Source organism: Cydia splendana, chromosome 5 (assembly GCF_910591565.1).
Source record: "Cydia splendana chromosome 5, ilCydSple1.2, whole genome shotgun sequence".
NCBI classification, from domain to species: domain Eukaryota; kingdom Metazoa; phylum Arthropoda; class Insecta; order Lepidoptera; family Tortricidae; genus Cydia; species Cydia splendana.
The window spans coordinates 17,267,071-17,285,307 of NC_085964.1; the positions used below are offsets into that span (position 1 = coordinate 17,267,071).

Consider the following 18,237-nt stretch of genomic DNA (forward strand, 5'->3'; position numbering starts at 1 on the left):
GAAATTCTGTCTACTTTAGTTTGTACATAGAACACTTTTCGATATTAATGACAGATTCCAAGAAATATGGAAAAGTTCACTTTTCCCCCCTCCCCCCAACCACATCCCCCGGCGACCAAAGTTCGAATGTGTATTATCAACGTATAAGCACGATAATTTACCCAAATCTAAATAAAATACTCTTATGACGGCCTTTTTATTAATATTTATCAAAATTGTACTAAAAATTCCTTAGTTACAACTGCAGGTTTCACTAAACCATTTCATTTTAAATGACACACAATAATTACAACCATTAACTCGGTTTATATCTCTTCTTTAACACAAATCGACATGTGCAACAAGAAATGAATCTACCCGTCCATTTGGGTAGATACGGGTAAATACCGGGTAGATAAATTTACCTGGGTGGGTAAATTGGGTAAATACCCGCAACCCATCTCTAATTCCATATCTAAGAATTAATGTTACATATCTGGTATAAGCTGTATTTTAGATCAGGATAGTTTCATAAAGAAAGACATATAAAAAGAATGCATCTTCTACATATCATAAGACGTATTTGATCGTTTGACGCGAATCAGCGCATACATGTCATTAGCGAATTGTCGCTTGTCGCCGCTAACGAGTTTCTTGCTAACGACGCGGGCATTGTCGTGTCGTGTGCCGGTATCGAGCGGATATACACCGAAAACTTTGGCTTTTCATTTATAAATAATTTTAAGTTTTTAAATTTTGAATAGTAGTTCATTTGAGATATTTTTTACGTAGGTGCCCTAGGTGCTATATTATTCATTTTCATTTCACATACTACCCCAGATAATGATCCCATATGTATGTATTAATACTACATATCCGTAATAGCCTGTAATTTAGAACTGGATCATTTAATAAATAAGGAGAGATAAAAATGATGCATCTTTTACATATGACAAGACGTATTTGAGCGTTTGACGCGAATCAGCGCATACATGTCATTAGCGAATTGTCGCTTTTCGCCGCTAACGAGTTTCTTGCTAACGACGCGGGCATTGTCGTGTCGTGTGCCGGTATCGAGCGGATATACACACAGAAAACTAAAAATATTTCATTTTAATAGTAGTTTTTAGGGTTCCGTACCCAAAGGGTAAAAACGGGACCCTATTACCAAGATTCCGTTGTCTGTCTGTCACCAGGCTGTATCTCATGGACCGTGATAGCTAAACAGTTGAAATTTTCACAGATGGTGTATTTCTGTTGCCGCTATAACAACAAATACTTAAAAGTACGGAACCCTCGGTGGGCGAGTCCGACTAGCACTTGTCCGGTTTTATAGCTTGTTTATGCGGTTCTATAATTTATTTTCGATCCATACTCATACTCGTATATTTCTGATGAATTAGTTGTAATTTCTCCGCTGCCATAGAAGCTTTATTTATAACAATAATATTTACGCTGTAAATGTTATGTTTATCTACTAACGTCTGACGGTCCTACTAATACTAGTGCAAAAATTACCTCTAATGACATTTAAATCATTATTAAATGGGTACGGACTTGCTTATGTTTTGTTTCGTTCGATTATAAATCGAAACAAATATATATTTTTTTTCATTTATTTATTAACACAAAATATTTACATACATTCAAAGAATTATGACAGCGAACAAAGCCCCCTGAGGCTTAACTGCCGCTGTAATCGCTCTTATTTACTCTTAATATTATATTAAGCTATGAAGTATTTCATTTCACGAAGTCGGCAATCATGTTCGGCAAATGCAATTCTATTTTCTAATACCAATGATTCAAATTTAACTGCCAATTCTTTTTGTAAGTTGGGCAGCTAGAAGTTATAGTAGTAACTATTAAATGCGATTAATAACAATACAGATGCACCTAAACGATTTTTTTTTTATATCATATACAACACCTAATTAATACCCAAAAGAAAAGAACAAAGCATAATTAAATAAAAACGTACCTTATCTCTTTTACCCGTTAAACGTCTTCGGAAACAAATAGGATTTGAAGCAACAAGTCCAAGGAGCGTTCGCGCCTCGGACGCATTTGATCGGGACTTCGGGACCATTCGTCTCCGGGACCCAGTCCCCCCTGCGGGTGTACCGACCCACCGCCTGCACCTACTTACTACTTTTCCATGCAATTTCCATATTAGTTAAAAGCTTATTTTCTCTTATGAGATTTGTGAAGTTTGTAATCGGATTTCCGCTCGATGGCTGATACTGTTACTTGACGTAAAGCCGTTAATGAGTTAAGTGTTTTAAATGAATAAAGCTTAGAATGTAGGTAAGTATAATGCACTTCCGCATTTTATAAGCTTTTATTTAAAATGACAATATGACGCTCAAGATAAGTCGTACTTATTACATTGAAGGTTAATTGCACTTAGAAAGAAAAACATTGGGGTCTAAAAACGCTACATTTTCCATCAAAAATCCATACAATTTTGGCAGGCTGTGGGGTTATCAGTAATATTAATTATCATTTCATCAGATTAAAAAAAATATGTACTTACATACCTAAGAGCTTATAATTAACGGACAGTAATCCGAATACAGGATGTCGGGTGACACTATATCGTTTAAGCGTCTATAATTATCTAATCGACAATAAAACGTGTGAACTTCATTAACCTCGTAACTTGAATAACTTCCCTTGCTTGTAGTTAACTTTATAACTGCAATAAAAATCAATAACGACACATCCTAAGCAGGGATGTTGCGAATATTCGCATCCGCATCCGCATTATTTTCAACATCCGCATCATTTTCAACATCCGCATCCGCATAAAATCGATGCGGAGCTGATGCGGATGTCGACCAAGTCGGTAACAGGAACGTCTTAGCGGCGGCGTAAGGTAATTTCGTCATTATATATAACGAAATCGTTTAGATCCCGAAAAGTCGGCCAAGTTACTGTTTATTACATAAAACGCACCTATATTCTTGCTCAAATACTAAATGTTTCGTATTTTTTTAAATAAAAATTACTAAAAATGGTATATTTGACGTTTTTAAGTACCAAATCTTGACATCCGCATCCGCATCCGCGGATGTGAGGCTTTAAATATCCGCATCGGCCGGGGATGTCAAAAAATCTGCATCCGCAACATCCCTGATCCTAAGTACCTATACTGTAAACCTTTATCGGTGTAGGCGTTTAATTACCGTATTTAATAGTTAATTAGTAATTATTGCAGGCGCTATTAGCATCGCGGACTCGGCTTTATTTACAGCCAAAATATTAATAAATCGCAATAACAATCCGGCCGAAAGCAATCAAAATTTAATTACCTGCGCTCCTTCGTTCGTTTTCAAATAATTAAAGGTCGAATGGGAAAGGTTTAAAGATAAATTTTAAACTTTTAAAGATAAATTAGCTTCAATCATTCGAGGTAAATAGCATTCGTTTCATTTACTCCGGTAAAAGCGTTTTCAATTAAGTAGCTCCGACAAACAGTATCGGCGTATGAAGGTGAAATTAATTAAACCGAAGCAAGACAAATATGTATCTATTTGTGTCTGATGAACACCATGTGCCCTTACCCTACGTTGCACTAGTGCACTACTCAAATATTAAATTAAATTAACACAATGTTATACCAAAATTGATCCCAGAAAGATCAGTATTTGAAAACAGACGTGTGATTTCGACCTGTCCAGCCTTCCATCAATATAAAAAAAATTCGACCTACCTATAATAATTGTGTAAACTTTTCATTCTTCGTATTATAGGTACGTACACATTGATGACAGTCATGCGGTTTTATATAGTTTACAACTGGAAATATTATTTAATAACTCACGTTAAATTAATTGGATAACAACATGGTGTCAATTGCAAAATATTAAAATTTATGCGCATTGAACACGCTACCTTGTCCAGGTATCTATGAACACACGGGCGTGGTAGCTAGGTAGGCCGTAATACCAGACATTTATTTACTTTTAAATGATACATGTATCTTTATGTATATTTACTAGGCATACGTTATAAAAGTTTACTAATACGAGTACACACACTGGTACACTCATTTGTTTTATTTATTCATCTGTAAAACGGGTTACTTTAATCAACTTTCGGAACTTGTCGAAGGGTTCAGGACTTCGAAATGATATGTAATGAAAGGATCTCATATATCTTCGAATCTAAACTTTTAGGTATCCCCTACACCGATATTAATTAACAAATGTGTGTTTAACGAGTTTAATAAATTAGGTCCGTGGCGCGATCGGCGACGCGAACGGGTCCGACTCAAAGAAAAGTTTGGTGCCAGTCTCGCACTCACTCGAAGTTTGTTTGCCTTCGTTACGTGTAAAATTGAATACGTCACCGTGAATCCTCATTAATTTAAGATGAAGACTGTATCTTGACATGTTATTTTATTCATTAAGGGAACGTCTCGACTCGCACGGTTGTGTACGTGTAGATTGTTGTAAGGAACATAATTTAAAACCTCTCGAGGAGATCATTAGAGAAGCGAGCGGTGGAGGGGAGGGGTGCGGTATCGTTCGAAACGGAGAGAAATCAACGTAATTTCGCATAAATGTTGGCACTGGTCATGATATTTCAGTGGAGTCGTAATATTACGCGTATACAAACAAATGTTATCCTTTCTCATATAGGGGGCTGTTCATAAATTACGTCATCGATTTTTGACTCCCCCCCCCCCTAAAATCATCCCAGACCGAATAAATAACTATCAATATAAAAAATATCAATCATTTGGTGCTTAGTAACATTCCAAATGTCAAATAATCGTTTGTCACTTGTTTTACTGTAACTGTCACCTAAATGAGGTATTCGGGGCTAAAGTATCCAATAACGATTGATTTATCGACGCAGTCGCTTCTCCCCTGTATTATCCATCTATCAAAGTTTAACGAGCAGTACCTTTAGTATGAATAACATATAAAATGATGTTACGATCGGAACATAATCTTTTAAAAATATAGCATAGCACTCCTCTATAACTCTGTATCTTTAGGTATTTAAATAAAAGTAAACAAACAATTTATACATTTTCGGGTAGTATAATATAACATTTATTGGTTAACCAACCAAATACAAAACTGCCACTGAACGACCTGACTTGAACCTACATTATTTGATCATGTAATGTTTTCATCTACATATATACCCTCAACTGGCTTAAGGAGCCATTTGAGGGTAGAATTTGTTACTTTTATTTAAATAACTAAAGATACAGAGGCTTTCAATGTTAAATTACGCAATTGAGTCCTTTAATAATGTAATAGGTACCTACAAGAAATGTATAATTTCAAAAATCAAAAATCAAAATCAAAAATATACTTTATTCATGTAGGCCTAGCAACAAGCTCTTATGAATCGTAATTAATCTTAATCTAATTATCAGAGCAATTTATTGATGTTAATATTATTCCATAATAAAATTGGATTATTATACATATCAAATTTAACACTAAGAATTTCACAAAAGGATCGTCAAACATTAAAAAGATTGTATAAAAAAATACTAGTCTAGAATTTCTAGAATAAAATCTAAATGTCAAAAAAAAAAGCATAAGTAACAAAAGAAGTAGATAGTATTACATCGGAATATCCATTTCCTCATCAATAATCAAATGTACCTAATAAATAAATAATCATTTCGAATAACAATTAATCCCACGTTGTAATATCATTCATGTAGTCTTGTGTGGTATAATAAGCTTTAGAAATAAGTTTACGCTTTACATAATTCTTAAATTTATTAATAGATAATTCAGTAATATGGTTTGGAAGTTTATTATAAAATCTTACACAATTACCCATGAATGATTTTTTAATTTTATGGAGCCGAGTGAAGGGCACTGCGAGCTTATGTTTATTTCTAGTATTAATATTATGAATTTCACAATTTTTCCTAAAATTTACAATATTTTTATGTACATACAGAATATTCTCATAAATGTATTGACAGTGCACTGTCATTATGTCAATTTCCTTAAATTTATCTCTAAGTGAGTCTCTATGGTTCATTTTGTATATTGCTCGAATAGCCCTCTTCTGCAGAACAAAAATGGTATTTATCTCTGAAGCACCGCCCCACAGTAAAATACCATATGCCATAATGCTATGGAAGTAACTAAAATATACTAATCGAGCTGTTTTCACGTCAGTTAACTGACGGATTTTGCTCACTGCAAAAGCTGCAGAGCTCAGTCTATTCGAAAGAGTAGCAATATGGGGACCCCACTGGAGTTTAGAATCTAAAGTTATACCAAGAAAAACTGTACTATCAACTAATTCCAATTCCTCATCCTTCACAATGACACTTGTTTGCACATGCCTTACGTTACTACTAGTGACAAACTTAATACATTTAGTCTTTTTCTCATTTAACAATAAATTATTAACATTGAACCAATTTACTACTTTTGAAATGGCATTGTTTACATCATTGTAAGCTTGTTGCTGTCGTTTGACTTTGAAAATAAGTGAGGTGTCGTCTGCAAACAATACTATATCATGGTGGGTCTTAACAAGGAATGGCAAGTCATTTATGTAGATAAGGAACAGGAAAGGTCCCAATATTGACCCCTGTGGTACACCCATAGAGACCAATGACCCAGGTGATCGCTGTCCATTCACATCGACCCTTTGTATTCTACCATTTAAGTAGGACTTAAGTAAATTCAGTGCCGATCCTCTAACTCCGTAATAATGAAGTTTCCTGATTAATGTTTCATGACAAACACAGTCGAAGGCCTTAGATAAATCACAGAAGACACCTAAAGCATCTCGTGACTCCTCCCAGGCATCGAAAATATGCTTAATTAGCTCAACACCGGCATCGGTTGTTGAGCGACCCCGTGTAAAACCAAACTGCTTATTATGCATCAAATTATTAACGTTAAAATGTCGTACTAATTGAGAAAGAACTAATTTTTCAAAAATCTTGCTAAATGTTGGTAGCACAGATATCGGTCTAAAGTTAGTGGGGTCAGAGCTGCTACCAGATTTAAATAAAGGAATTACTTTACTATGTTTCATTAGATCAGGAAACTCGCCGCAATCAACACTGTTGTTAAATATAACTACCAAGTCAGGCGCTACAATTTCAACTAAGGATTTGACAGCATGGACAGAGACTCCCCAGAGGTCATTAGTTTTTTTGACATTAATTGATTTAAACGCCTTTATTACATCTGAGGTACAAACATGTTCAAAATGAAGGTCTCCACAACACTCTGGAGCGTTATGTTTTAATAATGCAACAGCAGATGAGGGTGATGAATTTAAATCCTTAGTTGTGGATACTGGTACCTCGGTGAAAATTTTTTCAAATTCTGTAGCTACTTCTAAATTGGAATCTATAATTTTGTTATCAATGTTTAGTTTAAGCTCTTTAATTGTGTGTTTAGAGCGACCAGTCTCCACATTTATAACTTTCCAGGTTGCTTTAACAATGTCGGAACTACTTTTTATTTTCTGACTTAGATAATTTCGCTTAGCTATATGACAATCTACTTTAAACTTCTTCGAATACTCTTTCACATGTTCTTTAAATTCATCACTCTGATTAAACCGCCGTTCCTCATATAAGGCATACAGTTCACGTCTTCTTTGATGTAAGTCCGCAGTAGCCCACTCACTAAAAACTGATGCACCACTAACTACGACCGATTTTGAGGTGAATATCGCATTATAATGATCCATAAAAGTGTGAAAGAATGAATTATACATACTATTAGGACTCATATCGGAAGACAAAAAGGGTAGCGCCTGAACTAAACTTAGCTTCATTCTTTCCACGCGGTCCGAGGTTACTGGTACAAAAGTTATTTGTTTTCTCATGGTATTTTTCCTTAATGCCTCAAATACCATTAATTGACCTAAGTGGTCTGATTCTAAATTGCTGATAACTTTTTTAGCAATAGGAAAAATATCTGTGAAAATATTATCTATACAGGTTGCACTAGTAGCAGTCACTCTAGTGGGCTCCATAAACATGTGGTTGAGATTACAAGATTTAAAAAGATTCAATAATCTACAAGACATTGTTGAATTTTCCATAATATTTACATTAAAGTCGCCGCATATAAGCAATTTCTTACTAGAAGATGATATTTTAAGTAGGGCAGATTCCATTATGTTTTCAAATAATTCAAAATTACTTAATGGCGGCCTATACACACAGACAACAATAAATTGCTCTAATTCTACTGCACTTAGTTCTATAGTCCGTTCAACAGACATGGATACAATGTCCTTACGTTCCTTAAATTTTAACTGACTATTTAATATAATTAATGACCCACCATGTATGGAACTAAGTCTGGTGAACGAACTTCCCGCCTGGTGATTATTAAATTGGGGCATTAATTCATTATTATTTAACCAATGTTCAGTAAGACATAAAATATCAATATTAAAATCATTCAAAAAAAGTTCTATCTGTAAATTTTTTCCTCTAATACATTGAATATTTTGATGCACCAGGTGGATATACTTTCCATGTTTGCAGTATTTTTCATTATATTTATTTAAAACTAAATTGCCAGAGACAGAATCTTTTGTCTTAACACCTAGTTTAAATCTATTAAATCATTGGTTATGACTGGAACCAATTCCATGTTCATACTGGGCTGCTCAATAGGAGCAGAATTGTCTGCCAAATTCTTGGCAGAAATGTCAAGTAAATATGATAGCGATAAAGCTATTTGTCTTTTGTAATAATTTGAAAGGCAACACTTGCCTTTAGTCAAAAACACCATAGGCATATGGTATTTACTAACAAAATTGTTAGTGTCAATTATGCTAAACTTACTACTATATGTACAAAGATTATATAGAGATATATTTAACTTATGTCTAGTGGTATTTTCTGCCTCTGACATTTGCTCACAATAGGGGAATGTGAAAAAAATAATTTCATGCACTGCAAGCGAGTTTAACTGTTCAAAGTATTTAATTAAATTATTTTTGTTCACATTACCCCTATTCCCCATAAGAATAAGCAGTGTTGTCTTAGAATTAATATTACTGTCATTTAAAATTTGTTTTAAGATATTTTCAAAGCTACTGTGAGGCAGACAATTGCTGATTGTACTAAATCCCTTTAGGTAAAAGCTTAAAAATGAGCTCATATTGCTTCCAATTTCATCAGAATACATAATAACATTAGGTTTAGGTGTGCTTTGTTGTGTAGTGTGGAAGGAGCTATTATCATTTACATGCTGTTGTGGTAAACCGTCACACAGGCTTAGGTCGAGTAAACTGGTCGACGAATGTTCAGTCACTACACATGACTGGGCATTGGTCAGTGACTCAAACCGTTCTGAATTAAGCTTAATCTGGGATATTAAATCATCCATGGCCAAAGAATATTCATTAATCACCTTTTTAGAACTCTCATTTATTTTTTCTAAGGATTCTATGGAATCCTCCAAACTCTGAATTTTTAATTTTAAAGTCTGTGTGTCGGTTTCATATTGCAATTGACTATTTTCTAACTGGGCAGAATATAAATCTAACTTATCCACTAAATTAACATTAATTTTACAAAATCTCAATTTTTTAAAAAACAATTTATTTATTTTTGACAAGTTTCGGTTTTTTTTTATTAGTCTATTTAATTTAATATATTTCTTTAGTTTGTTCCCGCTGCAATTTACTAACCTTGGTGTGGTAGTATCATAGGCTAAATCTGTAGGGGCCACAAGGTTTTCAATTGGTGCGGCAACCAACTGAGAGTCGGGCCGGACCAGTTCTTCGAACAAGCTCTGAGAGTGTGCCACTGCTGCATTGTGTTGGGCCTCCTGTAGCTCATAGATTTGTTCGTGGGCGTCGTGCAGTGCTCTCTCCAATGAGTTGATGTCCTTCAGGGCCTGCTCATACGCAGCACTACACTCAGTGAACCTGTCAACCGTCTCCTGAAGCCGGGCCCGCTCTGAATTTACATTATTGTAGTCAGTTTCTAATGAGCAAAGTTCCTTTTTAAGCTTATCATTGCTATTAAGTACTAATAATAGTTCCTTCTCACTGTCTTCCCTTTCACTGAGCAATTGAGCACAAGATTCCTTGGATATTTTCAACTCCAGCAAGGTAAGTTGGAGTTTATCAGTCTCCTGCTGGCGAGCCGCTGCGGCTGCTCTGCGGGTAAGCATTGTAGACAGTTTTGCAATTAAAATTAAACCCAAAAATAAACAAGGAATCGCTCACTCAAGCTAAGTGATATTTAGGTACGTACTTACGTGAAATAGTGACGATTGACTGTATCTACACTGCGTTCTAACCCTGTACAATGATCAACGCTTTATTATAAACACACTTAGTAAATATTTGTGATAAAAAAAAACCCAGAAAGGAATCCAAGGCGAAAGCAGGTTTCAAATTTATAACCTGTAACGGCTACAAATCTGAGATATTACAAGACACTAGTAAACGTCACTAAAGCACTTCTCTTATTATGTATACATAAAACTTAATGTTAAAACTATTTGATTCACACTTTTAATGCTTAATATTACATGAAATATCATTAAAATTAAAATAATTACAAGGGACCTAGCAAAATCAGCTGCTTATCGTTTGACAGCCGGGGTTGCCATCCTGACAGCCGGGGTTGCCATCCAAATTTTTTTTTTCGTTAATCGTTTAATTGACTAAGCTTTTAGGCGTATACCCACACGTTGCTAATACGCCGAAATGGTAAACAAACGAAATTCACTGAAATTTTCGCTCAACGTGATCGCCAAAAGATCATACCTAATAAAACGCAAAAGTCAGTATTATTAGTACAAGCTAGCAAATCTACATCACCGGAAAGTATGAAGGTAATATGACTGCTTACGCCATACACTAACATGCACTTCCAAACTTCTTGGCACTCTTGAGATGACAACAACGCCGTTAAGGGTTCCAAAATAAAATTGTTAGGATCCCACACTAACATACTTAATCATTATTTTATCACAGCTAATTTAACTTGTAGCAAAATAATTCAAGTAAAGTAGGTACCTACTTAATGATATTATTCCACAATTTTGTATCATTGGTAATTCGAAATTATATCTAATTATAAGCTAGTGGTTAATAGTTTTGCCCAGATTTAATGGCTAATCTGCAAATGACTTAATGGGCAACCTACTTACTTCTTTACAATATTTAGTTACCCGTATTTCATCATTTAAGTAAGTAAGTAATCGCAACAGTACTCGCCGATGTACTCGACCCGAGAGAAACAAATAGGCGCACTCTACTACCGGAATCTCACTCAATCGGCTGATGGAATCGATAATTGAATAGCTACACAAGCTAGCTAACGTGTTTTAAAGGCTTTTAACCGAAAATATACACTTTTATTTCTTTTACAAACGCTTTCACGTCGATGCTTCTTGGTAGATCGAGTTTGTTGACTCGTTCAATACCTGTAAACATTTGGTTTAGTTTTAATTTTTAAATCACATACACGAGTAAATTCTCGCTCACCATATGTAGTAACCGTAACAGTCATTTAAGCCAGTTTGAGTTAACAAGTTTGTTCCGTTCTGCGAGAATACGGTAACAAACAGTTCAATGTGTTTTGTAATGGTTTTTATGAGTACTGGGGCAGAATTTAGCAATACATTAGTTCATAGATAAATAATTACCTAGTGTATTTCATTTTTGAACAAACTGTGTTAGTGAAAAACTTAACTAAGGCCCCTTTTACATGTTATGCATTAATTTTTGATCATTAGGTTTTAACCACAGAGCACAATATTGAGTATATACTTAGAGTGCATCTCACTACGCGTGTTTGGTTTTGTTTGAAGTAGTATTCTTTTCATATAAAAGACATACATATTCAACGAGTATTTTGTTTTGTTCCAGAATGTTCGGATCAGGCGGCGCGTGCGCGGCGTGCGGCCAGGCGATACCCGCGAGCGAATTCGTCATGCGAACGAATGCGCCGCAGCAGCCGCTCCATGTCTTCCACATAAAGTGCTTCGCGTGCTCGAAATGTGGCTCACACCTCATGCAGGGCGATAGGTAATGGTTGTTTACATATAAGTCTGTCAACGAAAGTATGTCAGTAGCAATGTACAGCAAAGTGAAGTAGGGCAACACTCAAAGAGCAGTATTGCGTTAAGAAAAGCAGCAATGTACATCGAACCAAAACACATAATTATCATAACCTCAAATTTTACTAATATTTACGTTCAACAAGCATGATTGTACTTTGTAGGCACCTTGACTTTGCTGAAGCTGACTAGCAGAAATTTCTCATGAAATAGCAACGATTCAGAATGTAAACAAACAAGACGATGGCTGTCATTCACGATCCACGCTCCACAGATAAAACACAGATGACTCGCGATTTTGGAATTATTCGGAAACAGTGTTGCTAACTCGCGATTTTTCAAATTTGCCGCCTTTTGCTACTGACAAGATTTGCTTGATCAGCTATACACTCTACTAAATTAATCCCACTAGTAGTACGTTGATTACATTGAAATTTAGTTAATCTTAGTACCAGAAAATGGACATAGGATACATTTCACCCGGGAATGATGCCCTAAGGAAATGTGCAGAGTGAGTGCGTTTTCTTTCGTATGCATCGGAAAGCTGAAAGCATGATGCGTATGCATCTTCATACTAACGAGCGATTTCTCATGTAGCTATAAAATGCGGCTCGATGCTGATAGATGTGATTCCACCTTAGAGCATTTAGTAACTGGAGACGCCATGGCTGTCATTTTCTGTACAAAACAGTCTGCCGATTTTTGCGGGGGAGGGGACGTCAAATGTATTGCTATTTCTACATGATTTCTACGTAACGTACAAATAGCCATGTCAGTCCATACAAAAGTTTGCACAAATGTGCAAAGTTTTCGGCAGAGGGGTAAGCTCTTAAAGGCGACTCCAGTTATTAAATGCTCTAAGGATTCCACCCTTAACCTGGTGACTTAAGTCAGTATGTTCCTTAAGACAAGTTAGTTCGCGAAACCAATCTCATTAGATTAATTACATACTTAATCATATAGTTTTTGATATTGATATGCAGCATTTAAAAACCGTATACCGCTCTGGACAGTCGGACGGTACTATTTTCCAAAATCACGTGATTTTGGAAAATAGTACTCCTCATAAATACTGTAATTGTCACTTAATTATACAATCACATTGCCCTGACTACGCAATTTGTCTACATGACTCTCCAGATTGACACACAATGTATGTAAGTAATTGTTACGGTGTAGGTAGCTTATGTTCTTAACAATTAATGACATGGTACTTTGGTAGACAGCCTTGGCGACGACGAGGACAAAACCTATGTGGCGTATTTGACAGATAGATAGATGGGGAACAAAATATTGAATTTTTGGCATACATGTGTCACGCTCATGCCCAATTAGAGGTACATATATTCTATTTAGTCGTATGGCATATTTTTACAAAATCGGCAATATCGGCTTACATAAATAAAGTTTTAAATTTAAATGCGAACAATAAAATGAGTCCAAAAGAATACATTTCTAGAAAGTATTAAATTATACGTATCGTTATGTGATACCTACCTATTTGAGTACTGATAAAGTAAATAATTATTTCATTTTAGCATTTATTTTATTAGTACAGTCATTATAGATTTTGACCCGTGAATAATTAGTTCTTGGATTTTTTTTTCGTAGGTCCCTCGGGGGGGTCACTGGGGGTGTAAATTCAAAAAGTAGGCTGAATCAGGCTCCTGCGTATATTCGAAAAACGGTTTTTTTTTTAAAAAGCGGTTTTTCTTCAACAACTCGGCCATTTTTGATTTTACAGTAAAACCGTAAGGACAAAAATTGTAGGAAATTTGATTCTCTACAAGTTAGTCCAGTCATTATATCCAAAAAACCGACCCTTTCCGTGAATAATCAGTTCTTGGATTTTTTTTTCGTACGTCCCTCGGGGGAATCACTGGGAGTGTAAATTCAAAAAGTAGACTGAATCAGGGTCCTGTGTATATTCGAAAAACGGTTTTTCTTGAATAACTCGGTCATTTTTGATTTTACAGTAAAACCGTGAGGACAAAAATTTTAGAAAATTTGATTCTCTACAAGTTTGTTTCTCTTCATTTATGCCGTAAAGTTGAAAATAAACGAGATAATGATAATATTTCGAATTTGTCGCTTTTTTAGGTCACATTCAAAAAATATCGTTTTGGTGCAAAAGAAGTTCGAACAAAAATTGTTCAGAATTTGATTCTCTACAACTTTGTTTCCCTTCATTTATGCCGTAAAGCGTGGAACATAGGAGATAGTGATAATATTTTGAATTTGTCGCGTTTTTCAGGTTTAATTTCTAAAATATCGATTTTGGGGGAAAAAAGGTGAGAACCAAAATTGTTCAGAATTTGATTCTCTACAAGTTTAGTCCTCTTCATTTATGTCGTAAAGTTGAAAATAAACGAGATGTTGAAAATATTTTGAATTAGTTGCTTTTTTCAAATTTTATTTCCAAACTATCGATCCTAGAAGAAAAATTGTGAGGACCAAACTTGTAGAGAATCAAATTTTCTAAAATTTTTGTCCTCACGGTTTTACTGTAAAATCAAAAATGACCGAGTTATTCAAGAAAAACCGTTTTTCGAATATACACAGGACTCTGATTCAGTCTACTTTTTGAATTTACACTCCCAGTGATTCCCCCGAGGGACGTACGAAAAAAAAATCCAAGAACTGATTATTCACGGGAAGGGTCGATTTTTTTGGATATAATGACTGGACTAACTTGTAGAGAATCAAATTTCCTACAATTTTTGTCCTTACGGTTTTACTGTAAAATCAAAAATAGCCGAGTTATTGAAGAAAACCCGTTTTTTTGGAAAAAAATCATTTTTCGAATATACGCAGGAGCCTGATAAAGCCTACTTTTTGAATTTACACTCCCAGTGACCCCCCCGAGGGACCTACGAAAAAAAAATCCAAGAACTAATTATTCACGGGTAGGGTCGGTTTTTTGGATATAATGACTGTACTATATTACAACGCTTCAAGTGTCCCACCTGAACAAGTCACAAGTCAGTCATATTTTGACCTCAGGAGCCTTTCTCAGAATACGAACGAAAACCCTGAATCTTAAGTCCTTCCTTGGCCTCCCGTTATATGCAGCTTACTCTGACCAAGAGTAGATAGAAAACTTTGGTAATTTTCCTCAGGTATTACATGCTCGCGGGCTCACTAGTGTGCGAGCAGGACTGGCAGAAGCTGATGAAGAGCGCGAACGCGGCGACGCCCGGCGCGCCGGTGCGCAAGGGCAAGGTGGGGCGTCCGCGCCGCTCGCGCGAATGAGCCGCGCCCGCGCCGCCCGCGCCGCCGCGCGCGCCGCAACACTCACACAGGGACTATGAGGAGGTACGTCAACATTGCCTATATAAGTAAAAGCATAGAGAAATAAGTAGGTAACCTTAGAGTGCTCTATCTGAGGTGGTGGTACTGGTGCTCGACGCGGACCCAATACATGTCATCTTAAAACTTAAGTCATTGTCAATAGAGGTGACAGCAGGGTGTCATATATTGGGCATTAGCATGTCGAGCACTAGTACCACCACCTTATACATAGAAAAAAACCCATTTATAATAAGTTATAAGCGATTTTTGCAAAAACTTATCTATAATAAATAAGATTTCAGCTTATAAATTATAAATGGAAACTCATGTATAAAGTGAAGTGCAGCTATTTGTAACTAAGATTACTTATTTCTAAAATGTATGTACCTATGCTTGAAAGTCCTGAAACTGAAAATACGTAGTGTGGTTATGCGCGGTCTTATTTTTTAACATAAAACTCAGTGTAACTAAAGAGTCCTCTATTAACGGCCACGCAAAGCAGGAATTAGTCATCATTCCTATTAGAAGTACATAAACAAATTAAATTGTTTTTCAGAAAATATTTTAATTTGTTTTTATTTCAAGTAGACACACTACTATATAAATTATAAACTGAAATAAATGTCATATAGTCATATACTAAGAAAACCTTACCTTGGCCACTTTTTCTTAGTATATGACATTTATTTCAGTTTATAGTCATCATTCGTTTTTAAAATATGTCCTATAATACATACGTTTTAATTACAAAGTCATTAAGATTTTTTAAGTTCCTAAATAGCTACATAATCTATTTTAAACCAAAAATGTGAATCACATGTTTATAGGTATGTAAGGTTAGGTGGGGTAAGACTAAACGTTAGATATTTTGCTCGGGCAAGACAAACAATATGAGGATTCCATACAAATTATACTCTTACTCCGGTGATAGTCTTACCCCACTTTACCTTATTTATTTATAACAATAAAATAAAACGTAGGTATAGAGCTCTAGTACATATGCGTAAGTAATCAAAAAAATGCCTAATTTAAGCAAAATTATAATGAGTACTAACTTGCTACTAATAGGATATAAGATTATCCTACAAACATAATTATCCTACAAATAAACCCCAAGCTTCAATTACAAACCAGGTCTAACAACATGTTTACCTTCCACGGCTCAAGTGTGGGCGTTTGACCTTTATTAACACTGGCTTGTCGTGGCGTTGATTAGGAAATCCTTTAATTAATTAATTATACGTTAATTATCGTTGAGGCGAGCGTGACTGGGATTTTGCCGAGTTGCACTTTGGCTTAGCATTCCTTGGCACGCTAGCGGTAATTTGATGGCGGTTTCATTAAGATCGTATTTATGATTAATCTCAATTAAGTGACTATTATTTCACTTTGGACCTTGAGTTTAGCAGTCAAGAGGAAAACTAAGGATCGACCACGCCGAAGTTTTAATTACATAATTACGCTACAACGAAATTTGCGCACCGAAATGCAAAACGCTACTGCGTGTACACTGCGTCATGTTTGGGTGTGGCTTTAAGGGTTCGAATCATTAATCAAATTTTATTCTATTTTGTTAGTTTAGTCTCAAAAGGAACATCATAACGCCCAAAATATTTTGATTAAACTATCCGTAGACATATCCACTCAACTTTGAGCACAAACACAAAAATAATGAGCAGCATCACAGTCCAATAAACCAGCTAACACATTCGGCTTGGAAGTGCATGTTCTTCGGTGGTTTAAAAATTCACGAGTCATAAGCGGGCGGGCGATGTAAACCCGGGCCTCTCGAACCATTTGCTCTCTTACTGAGGATTACCTGTACGCTGCGAACATACATCGGGTAAATGGTATGTTACCTTGATTTGATTTATGTTATTACAGCTGTGTAGCCTGTGTACGTTAACAACTTAGTTGTTTGTGATGGCTAAATATGGTAGTCTCATGTAGTTAATTATCTAACGTAATATCATTTAAAACTTGTCGCAGAAACATCATAGAAACCAGAATTTAGCCAATGTTTTAATTAGATTTTCAGCCATTTTAATTGTTTCATTTTCTGTTAATGGATTCGAAATTGGTATATCGTAAATGATAATTGTACACCAATCTAAAGAAATTTCAAAGAGTACATTTAGTAAAAAAATCTGGATTTAAAATCTGCATAGTAACTAAACGTAAGCACAAAATTCGAGTTGATTACTCGGCAATTAGCAAACACCAAATTACGGAGTGATGAACCACACCAGCACAAACGGCGAAAGCAATTTTCATTTTGAAAATTGGAATTTTAAAGTACTAATTCGATTATGAGACGCACGGCCACCGCAGAGAGAAGTGGCGAAGAAATGCAATTAAGCTGTTCAATGAACACCGCACAAAGACTGGCTTTGTTTATATGAGCGAGTCACTCGGCCGGAACGCAGACTCGGACAGCGCCGCGGCATAATATACTGCCTTATAAACCGAGCTCTCATTAAATTCGGCGTCACGAATTACGTTTAGTGTGAAACTGAAACATATTTCGCTCAACTTCGCCTCAAACGCTCCTAATAATATTTATTAGCGCAAAGCTTTCTAATTGCAGTATGCAAGTTGTTTAAAGGGATTGTTCATAGAGTTAATTATCTACGCGACCATGGTCCGAGGGCCGCGGGCGACGCTTTGCTTACGGCGCTCTCTCAAATTCACTGCCAACCAATTCCGAAGTTTAAACACCGCTGAACTTTATTCGACAACTCGTACAACTATTGTCCAGCCTTGCTAATGAAGCCTCGAATTGGAAACCTGTAAACATGACATGCTTCTGTAACTTAGACGAGGTTTTAACCTCTGAACTTTTAATGAAACAACATTATGCTCTCTCGAGTTACTAATATAGAAATTACATTGAGTAAGTAAATGACTTCTTGCG

General features: G+C 35.6%; 1 protein-coding gene across 2 annotated transcripts in view; it reads left to right on the forward strand.

Moving 5' to 3' along the window:
• LOC134790992 (LIM domain transcription factor LMO4) overlaps window positions 1-18,237 on the forward strand; it is a 278,938-nt gene that overhangs the window by 210,222 nt on the left and 50,479 nt on the right. For both annotated transcript variants that reach the window (XM_063762037.1, XM_063762036.1), the window contains exons 3-4: window positions 11,842-12,000; window positions 15,152-15,347. In XM_063762037.1, coding sequence (XP_063618107.1) covers window positions 11,842-12,000; window positions 15,152-15,284 — 292 coding nt within the window. In that variant the 3' untranslated portion in view covers window positions 15,285-15,347. The remainder of the gene's footprint in view (window positions 1-11,841; window positions 12,001-15,151; window positions 15,348-18,237) is intronic.